Here is a 10,540-nt window from a genome sequence, read left to right as displayed (position 1 = left end):
TTAGTTAGCGACATCTTAATTTAAAACTTTTTGTCTTTGCGCGCCCTCGTTTATCATGTCCCCTCTCCAGCAGCGTCGTGATGTTTAACACATGTATCAAAGTTAATGAAAACACTCCTCGAAGAGGCACCAAAACTTTACAGATTGGACGATAATTGTACGACGAGGAAAACAAACATTGTTTTGATTTTTTTGATCAAGGCCCTTGGATAACTTGAGTAAAAAGGTCTTCCCATGAACTATATTTTTAATGCCTTAAAATTATACAGATACCAATAAAATGATTAAAATGCCGCTTTTAATAGAGCGTCTATGTTGTGGCGAATGCGCCAGTCTGGAGAAACGTTAGCAAACGCCATCTTCTATTAATTCGATTTTTGCAAAAAACGCAATACCAGCCAGGATAAAGCAACATTATGATAACCGTGATGAAGATAATTTTGTAGCTGCGTGGACGTTTAAACCAAAATAAGCCCGATATTTTTTAACTCCTTTATATCGTAAAAAAATATAATCTCGTAAAGTTGATAAAATCTTGTCTGTCAACGAGCCCATTTATTAGTCATCGGCAAAAACGTTCACTAAACGTAACAATCCGAACGTTGGCTTACAACGTGGACTTTGCCCTCCAGGTTGCGCACAATTTACGGAAAAATTATTTTTTGATTTTGAGAAACGTGCACGCGGGTGTAGCAAACACACCCCACACCCGCTTTGTTCGAGCCTATTTCGGAGAGTAAAAGAATTTAAACCGAAAATTTGTTAGTCTGAGCTTCTGGCATATCCCCTTTAACATAACAGTGTTCTATCCATCTCACTCCGACTCATGCCGAACGCGGCGAAGAACGAAAAGGAAACGTCGCCTAATGGATTCTTCGTAACATAAAGTCAAAGACGTACGTTGTTTGTTTTACAAACTTTAGTTTTTCCAAGTTTTCGGTATCGCATCGACATTGTCGAGGGCGGTGGATGGCGTTGTCGGAACCGGAGCGTTTTTATGAAACCGCGGGTCCCGTTATTTTCGTCGCGGAATCGATGAAAACGTAAAAACAACGCGGAATCGCGCGACCGTTTCACCAACGCGATGCCATTGCGCAGGGCGTAGCTAGACTTGTACGCGCGGCAGCTCCGTCTCACTCTAACCAACCGACCACCCCTGTTTTTAGGAAGATAGATCGATCCGGACCTGTTTCGTGTAGAAGTTCTACCAAGATGTCGACGAAATGGCGCTTTTCACGATATAGTATTTGTATTTTCTGCGTTTAAAATCATCCCGGGGCGGCACCGGCCCGCAAGGATTGGTTTTCGTGTGGTTTTGTGCGCGAAAAAACTAGTGCGAACGTGTACAAAGAGTTTACGGCGTCCCATATGAAAATAACGGTTACTAAATTACCACGTTTTCGCTTGTAAATACGCGTTTTTATACTTTTTCGTCTCGTCGCGATTTTGTGATAAATAGATTCGATAAATTTCGGAATGAAGTAGGCCGGTGGACGGGGCGTTACGCAATATTATGACCGATAGGAAAAAATAACGGTGGAGGCTAGCAGCTTGGGGTCGCGTTTAGCGTGTGTTTTTTTTCTTCCTGCAACCAAATTACTCGGCCCTTCTGTTTTCTTTTCACGCGAGTGTTTGTGGCTTCGTTTCTGGCAATAGTGATGTGAGTCTCGGGTAAATCCATGTCCAATTGTGTTCAATGTGTATGATATGGAAGTACACTCCATGAGGTTAGATCATGGGCCTATACAGACTAATAACATGTCATACCCTCAACGACAGCCCCAGAATCACAGGTAGGTGATATTATTTTTTACGAGGCCGTTTTGTTAATTTAGTTGTCAGCCATTTTATCGAATTACCGTTTTGGCGGATCGGGTTTGAAAAAATGATGTTGCTCGATTTTTAAGGCTTTTCGCAGATAAAATTTCGCAGCGTTCGAAAATCGAGGGGTACGCAAACAGGTCGTTCTGTAGTTTCTGTACGTGCCTGTACCCGCTTATAGCTGAAAACGGGGCTTTCGAAAACCAAGCAGATGTTAATTTAAACATTAGTCGCCATTTTGTTGAAACGGTCGTTTTTAGCTTTACGCGGTTTTGCGGTAAAACCCGGTTTTATTTCTTTTTTCGAAAACTTCTCTGGGGGTGTTTTTTTGTCCGCAGTGCCTACTGCGATGCCCGTGCGCTTGCCGAACGGCAGATATTCGCCAGGCGGAGAAAATTTTCTAAGTGTTTCACCGAAAACAGCCCAAAACTTTAAAAATCTGATGCTCCGGTTCTAAGCGGCGCAGAAATTTGCGGTTTTCGACAAATTCATTGCGAAATGGTCGCCGAGTTTAGTCGAAGGTGATTTTGGAGTATTCGCGATGGTCTGATATATACGAGGCGATTCGAAAAATATTTTTCTTTAATAGTGTGCATCGCGTTTCAAAGCGATCCTTGCAATTATTAAAAGGAAAGCGTCGATGGATACAAACATAATATTATCGAGACACAATGGAGCTTTGAATTTTTTATGGGCCGCATCGGTCGATAGAATTTTCACGGGGTGATTTATTTATAACAATCTCTTCTAGAATCTCGTCGGGGGGTTTTTGGAGGCGTGGTCGCCACGCGGCGTTACCATTAGCTTGTGGAATTGTCAATATAGAAAAAAATCGATTTTAACTTTTTTTTGTTCGTGTAGGCGCGGTCACTTTTATCTAAAATTAACTCAAAAATAACTAGACGCTTGCTTATTTTTTGGAATTTATTCGGTATTGTCAAACTGTGGTGCAGCAAGCAAATCCCAGCTGCATGCCTGAAAAAAATTCGGATTGGTTTTTATAAATAAAAAGTACAAATTTGTTTTTAATAAAATTTGATTACCTAGTTGCATTTGTTAAACACGAGGTTAAATATGAAAATTAAAAGCAAAATGTCCTTAATACTAACAAAAAATTACACACAGGATGCTCCGAATTATACTGAGAGAAATTTTAACAGCCTATTCAGCAAATAAAAATAACTAAAAAAAATCCACTTTTCCTATTTTAATAAAATCTCTTCTATATTTTTATTTCGGACGTATTATTTTATTAATTTATTTGCAGATTTAGATTAACCTCAGATATTAGGTACGTATACAGGCAAAAAAAATATTTTTTTCTCGAAAACGGTTTTCCAGCCAAGAAAAGACGACCGTTTTTTGTTAGAAGTGATTAGGGTATCTACATTTATTAACAAAATTGCGATAAACCATTGGCGTACCACATTTTTATGATTTAAATTAATTAAAAGTGACTTGAAAGCAAAAACTGGCAAAGCTTTTTTTAATAACATTTTTTTAACAATAGTGCAACACACTGTACCTCCAAAAATTTAGGACTTATATGAATTTTTTACTTATTTTTAACTGCTGAATATATTGTTAATAGTTTCTTCATTGTATAATATAGTATAATACAAATTCCGAGAATTCTTATAAAAAATCTAATACTTTGGTAGTACATGTACAGGGTATAGCTCTTTAATGCGGGAATTATAGTCGAGTTTATTATTTGTGTATTTATTGTTTTTTGTGTTCGAAGTTTATTTTTATTATCTTTCGTTGATTCTTACGTTCCAAATTCAATTTTCCCGTTTTGATTTCGTAGTCTTATTAAACTGCATTTTTACAAAAAACAAAATTATCTTTTAGTGTCTGCCAAAGACTAAATTAAAATAGAAAATACAGAATAACAAGGGAATCGTTGAAAACAAGTATAGGAAAAACCGAAGGAAAAATATAGCCATTGAATGCATTAATTCTGCATCGGGCCATAAGTGTTTCTGTCTTTTTTAAAAGGGGTGACGAATTTTCGTTTCCAAATTGTTAGTGCCCACGTGTATAGACATCCAAATCCAAAGACCTCAAATCAGATGATCTAGAAAATCTTAACCACTTTAAGGTAAATAAAGCGATGTTTATTACAGCTCCCGTCTCATCATTCGCCATATACTGTTGCTTAAATTTAAATTTGGAATAAACTCTAGAAAAATCGTTGGGGACGTTATTAGAGAATGTAATACAGTAATAGTTCGATCGAAAAAAAAATTATAACTCTCAGGTGATCACTAATTCCCTGTATAATTATTCATTATGCCTAATTTTACGTCGCATCATTATATTCTTCAAAAATTTCATGACATCTTTCCAGACTGGCAAAATGAATTTCAAATTAGCCAGAAATATCATGGAAATGTCGGTGAATTTTGAATAATTTCATAACAATGTGTATGGAATATAGTTAAATTAAAATTTTTTTCATCAGAACTGTAAGTTACTGTTTAAAAACAGCTTCGGCCAGTGGCGTGCAAATTTTGCTGTTCGAGTAAAATACCAGTGCGCCGCAATCGCGAAATTCATATATACGGGGTGTCTGTTATTTTCAAGTTTTTTTCGTCGAACGTTTTTAGCTCCCCCCATGCCCTTGCCTCAATTAGCGAAGTGCATTATCGTTGTTCTGCGGGGTTCCAGAGTGGGGGGCGGGGTTTTTGTTACTTTGCCAACAACGCGCCGGGTCGCCGATATTAATGAATCCGGGAAGATAAATCGAAAGCCCGTCGCTTTTTTGTTTCCACGGTTTTTGACACGGTTCCAAATTCGCGTCGGTATATTGTAAACGCATTTTTGGATTTTGAAATCCGCCTGGGTTACGCAATCGGCCACCAAAAAAATGCGCGTATTCTGTCCTTTTTTTCCGCAACTACCTACCTACCTACCTACTACCTATTGAATTTCCTAAAGGTCTTAACTTAAGCTCGATAAAAAGTATATTTAAAAAAAAAAGGTATTTAATAAATCGAAAACGAATTTTTGTATTAAGAGAACTCTTATACACGATTCAGAAACAAATTGATGTCCGTTTCATTAAACAACGGGTGTTTTTGATTACGAATAAAAAGGAATATATTAAGCATCTGCCATATAAAAAAAAACTGTGTATTAATACCATCATAGAATATGGAGACTTCTAATAAGGGCTCCACAAAATTATGTAGTGTTTATTTTTGAGTTATTTTATTTATGTATTCAAAATACGCGTGCCTCGATATATATAAAAAGTACATTAAGAACAATGTTCGAGTTTTTTAATAATCAAATCCCTGATATGTTTACTTTCGGTATTTGGGTGCACAAACTGTTATTGTATGTAACCTTATTTTCTAGTTATTACTGTTATTTATTTATTTAAAGAATTATACCTAACAGGCATGAAGCACAACTAACAGGTAGATAGGTTGTAGTGCAAAGTATTTAATAGTTACAGAGGCGTTACAAGTAATGATGATGTGACGAAACTTAACATAACATAAAATAAAAGAAACAAGGGAATGGGAAAAGACTGAAATTAGTAATTATAGTTACTGGGGCGATGACGTTTTTACCTTGGTAATAGATTGCGAAAAAAAGTCCAAAACGTGTCGAGCACATCGAGATACCAGAAAATTATTAAATTAAATTAAACAAGTTATTTAAAATTTTAAGTAAAGTCATTAAATAATGGCAATCTATTTAATATGCGAAAGGCATTATGGGGAGTATACTCCAATTTAGACCTGACGTATCAGTTATATAATATTTTTATCACTTCCGTACTTCTAAAGTCTCTGGTGCCACGTACGATAATGGCATAGCTTTTTAATGCTTCTGCCAGTACCTTATTAATACGAGGAACTGAGGATATGTTCGAGACGAATATTGCTCCAAAATCACAAAAAATGTTGGAACGGGAGAGTTTTATCAAAAAGATGGTGTTCATATTTTATAGCTGAACTGAACTGAAGTTATTATTTACTTAAAACTACTCTAAACACTGGATTTAAAAAAAAACGTCGTCCGCATATATTAAAAACTGTACATCAAGGTCCTTACCAATGTCATTCACGAAAATGTCGAATAATAATGGTCTCGATATTGAGCCTTGAGGAACGTCTGAGGAAGCAATGTATTCATCGGAAGACAAGTATGAAAAAAATAAATTAACAGGCGATTCGGAAAGTCCAAAGGCACGGAGGTTGTGGATTAAAATTTTGTGATTTAGGCGATCAAACGCTTTTGAAAAATCAAGACATATGAAATCCATTTGAGAACCTTCATCAATAGCCTCAGAAATATACAGAATATAGTCGTTTAAAAAAACCATGTCGTTGGGGGACTATTTGGTTCTTAACAACATGAAATATTTTGTCCTAACCAAAACTTTACAGAAATTGCAAATAAGGGAAGTATCCCTACAGTCTTTTTTGTGTACGGGTATAACACTGGTCTGCAAAAAAAAATTTTTTTCTCTCCTTGTTTTCATGCATGAATCCATCTTATTTTATGCTCTAAACACGGAATCTGTTATACAAATAAGTACCACACGTAGGTTTTTAATTTAATATTTATTTCATCAAAAAACAATATTATTAAAGTATGAATTATTATAAGGAAATAAAAAAAATGTGGCGGCTTGAGTTTTACAGTAAAAAATCCTAAATTATATTAACAAAACTAATAAATATCGTCAGTTATTTCATTATGGAGTGATAGAATTCAAATTATTTAGTAGTTTTCTTCCTCTTCATTGGAGTTTGCTGCTGACCATTTTCCATTGTAGCGTTTTTCAATTTGCATTATATCGTGATGAAACCTTTCACCACGCTCATCTGATACAGCTCCAGCATGGATTTGTGACTTTCTTCAAGCCCACCTCTCAACGTTCTTGAGCAGCTATTGCAGCATACTTTTGGCAAGCAACTTTTATCTCGCTACCTCGATAGAAAATCCAAAATATAGCTTATAAGCTGTTTTAACCAGATCGGTCATGACATGTCGCTGTGTTTTTAGTATGTATTCCCCACAAATGTAGCAAAAACAATCTGAGGAATTTTTACGAGTCCGTGGCATTTTGTAACCTAAAATCACATAAAATTAATTATAAAACAACTTTCAAACTTTTATTTTATATTTATTGGCTCTACTACTCAAACTACACATCAAATACTTAAATCCAATGTAGAGAACATGAACTTTATGCAAAACTTACCAAAATATTTGATATAAAAGGTAAACAATTAAACGACAAGTTTTCACTGAAGTGTTGTAGCGTCACAATGAATACTACGCATGCGCGTATTTACTACCATAAAAGTCACCTTAGGCACTTTCCTCCTTTCTCTTACAACTCTCTGAAACTCATTTTGTAACGTTGCCGAATGGAAAAATTGAAAAAAAAAACAACAAAATTTTGAAATATAAAAAAAATCATATATAAATATACCTTTTTCCCTTTTTTCATTAAAACGCTCGATATTGCTTTCAAATATACGCGGGAAGAAATATTGAGTACAATTTTAACGTACATAATGAAATTGTGAGTTTTGCCGCGTTTTTCTATTAACAACGAAAACGAAGATGCCGCGTAATCACTACTTATCATCTGCCTCACATTAAAATATACCCGTGTTTCCTCGCACTGCCGCCTACAGGGTTGCGTATATTTTTTTTGATGAATTCACTAATTATTGACACTCTAATGACCATCGTTTTCTTTCGGTCTATTTTTTGAAGCTTTGGATTTGTTTAAGGCCCGGCGATTACGTCGTGGCATCTTTTAGGCGCTTTGGTGTATAAAAATGGATTTTTTTTAGAGATGCAAGAAAACTGCGTTTTAGTCTCGGTGGAAAACTTGTTCCGAAAAACATCAAAAATATGAGCCCAATGGCCGGGGTATATTCGCCAAGTCAACTTGGTTTCGCGATAGCCGCGTCATCTAAACGCGATAACACCAAACTTAAAAAAATAGACCGCAAAATATTTATTCACTCCATTAACGTTATCATTCCTTGTGTGCATCATTGCGCGGCCATTGCGTTTTCGAGAACCTATTACATCTATTGTATACCCGTATCGCGGACTTTCCACGTCGCCGCGGCCGGTGTACAGGTATACCCAGGGGTATTCCTTGTCGAAGTTTCTCGGCCGATTGGTTTTGGTATACTTTGTTGCAGTTTCTGCACCGATTGTTTTTTTTTTCTCTCGTCTCGATGGGGAGAGAGAAAAGGAAAGCGAAGAAAAACGCCAAAAAGTGTTTTCAATGGCAAAAAATATATATTTTTTGCACCGTTCTAAATTAGGCTTACTGTAATTGTACAGGTGCAATAATTGCTATGCCATTTTTATTGATTGATTCGGCCGATGAATATTTTAAACACGCTTGAAGTGAGGTTAAGTTTGTTGTGGTTTTAAAAACTCTCATTGAAATAAGAAGAATCGGGTCTCCACAATAAAACGCCTGAAGAATAATTCCAGAATTATTTCAATTATTTCTACTCACTAACTAAAACGCCTTTATTTATTATGGTTTTTCTTGTTTTAATGTTTCAGTTGTTATTCATTTTTACTTCCCAAAGTATTAATCACACAACAATGTTTAATTCAATGGTTGACAACAGTCTTTTCCTCAGAGGCTCACCAATTTTGAACTACAAAAGTTAGGTTAAGTTGATCGACAAACGTTTTCTTTATATAAATTTCCCACCGGTTCAGAAAGAAAAATCGGATAACCCCGACCGGCGCGGGGCAAGGGTGAGGGGCGGGTTTGTTTCGGTTTAGTTGACGTCGAGGCGCCGAGACCAGACAGCGTTCCATCGATTTCCCGTCGAAACCTTCGTGCTCGAGGGAAATTCAGATGACACACTACATTATCTCGACTTATATTTTCGTTCTCCAATTGTCGGCCATGTTCGTTTCGCGTGACGTAATCCGACGCGTTTTCCTGACAGACATACATCATGAAAGCAGTACCGGCGCCGCGGGTGGAGGGGGGAACTTCCTTTTTTGCACCTCTGAAGACGAATGCGTGAACAAATTTGATTGTGTTGCCTTTTTTTCGTAGTCGGGGGATACTTTCTTGGAACACCTTGTGTGATTACGGCATGGCGTAAAAATGTGGAAAGAATTATTCAAATGCGTTTCAAGCTCGAATTTAAAAATTTTGACTTTTGACAATGTTCGAAGTACAGGTTATAGCCCTGAATCTTCTACGTTTCCTGGTCCAAGAATTTTTTTGAAAAAAGTAAATGGTTTTTGAGAAAATAAGTTTCTTCTGAAACCCGTGATTTCAATATGGATTTTTTCAAATATCCCGAGCTGCGTATGTGATAGACGAAATGCGCAAATACAAAAACTGTAGCTCTCGATGCGGTCTATGACATTGTTTGAACCTATTAGCCGTATTTTTTTACGATTTTTGATTTGCGGCTAATAGTTTACTCTGTAAAACAACAATTTTTTAGATCTTTCAGATTTTTACCTATATTTTGAAAACCTTGTATATAATCGAATATTTTTAAAAAATACTTGTAAAAGTTTGATTGCGCCCAATTTCTACCGTTTAAATGTTGATACGGACTTTTACTTCTTTGCTAAATTTGAAGTTTATATCTGCAAATTTAGGACACTTAACACATTTCTCATTTAGCACAGAATATCGGGAACACCCTGCAGAATAGATGAAAACCTTAAGTACAAAAGTTTTTGCTGTCTATGCGGGCTATATCGCGATATAAAAGAAAGTGAGATCTGATTCGCAGTCTTTTTTTGTAGTTTTTTTGAATTTGCGGCGCACCATGTGTATTTTTGAAAAATTGTCTTCTGGTTCAAGAATTTCTGTGGTCTCGCAAACGGTTTTTGAAAAGTGCCCCCCATTTTCAATAGGTTCCGTCAATATGAAGTCGATTGCTTCAAATTTCACACTTACCGTGTCTCATAGCAATGTCCAAAAAACAGTCGAATATCACGAAAAAAAATGGATACCGGCGTCGGATCAGGGCCATTTCTTATAAGGTTATGTGCCTAGTGGAGGGTTAAAAGGGAAACAAATTTCAATTTTGTGACCATAGGACCTACCGTTACCGAGATATAAAATTTTTATACAAGAAAAATCATAACATTTTGAAAGACGACGGGCGCACATTTGTAGCGGAGGCTCGCGCGTTGCGGAGCTGAAATTCAACCTATCCTAAATGTTTTTAAAAACAATGGTATTTTTATTATACTATGTTTCTTAATGCGTAATAAAATGACAATTTGAAATATTAGTGATAATTAAACAGGGTTATATCGTAAAGTTCAATGATGGTTTTTAAAAATTCCGAATTTCAATTTTTAACACCTCGAAACGGTCCTAATTTAGAGTCTCACTAATTTGCATACAATACAAAGACGAGTTTGTTGTATCAAAGTAATGTGACCGCGACGTTACTACAGGTAGTTTATTTGAATAATAAATATAATAATAGTTATACATGATTATAATTGTAGAGATCAAGATAGATAAGATCAAGCAAATACCAACTTATATAGAAGTGAGAGTAATATGAAAATAGGTAAAATGTATTAAATATGAATATTTAAAAAAATTCGCTATTTAAAATACTTCATTTTTAAATTTTGGTCATCATGTTCCGAGTAGTCAGATGAACCATAGTCGTTGGATTCCAGAGATATAATAAGGTGCTCCGCAGTGATTTTCTAG

At 35.8% G+C, this 10,540-nt stretch overlaps 1 protein-coding gene across 1 annotated transcript in view; it reads left to right on the top strand.

Annotated features, from left to right (window-relative positions):
- Nucleotides 1-718: 718 nt before the first annotated feature.
- Nucleotides 719-10,540, top strand: part of LOC132706710 (uncharacterized) — an 87,716-nt gene continuing 77,894 nt past the window's right edge. Inside the window, exon 1 of the mRNA XM_060678192.1 lies at nucleotides 719-1,793. Within this exon, the coding sequence (XP_060534175.1) occupies nucleotides 1,708-1,793 (86 nt within the window). The 5' untranslated portion in view covers nucleotides 719-1,707. The remainder of the gene's footprint in view (nucleotides 1,794-10,540) is intronic.

Source organism: Cylas formicarius, unplaced genomic scaffold (assembly GCF_029955315.1).
Source record: "Cylas formicarius isolate icCylForm1 unplaced genomic scaffold, icCylForm1.1 PGA_scaffold_8__14_contigs__length_24414737, whole genome shotgun sequence".
Classification (NCBI taxonomy): Eukaryota; Metazoa; Arthropoda; class Insecta; order Coleoptera; family Brentidae; genus Cylas; species Cylas formicarius.
The sequence above is the reverse complement of the archived record's forward strand: the minus strand, read 5'-3'. Positions and strand labels throughout refer to the sequence as shown.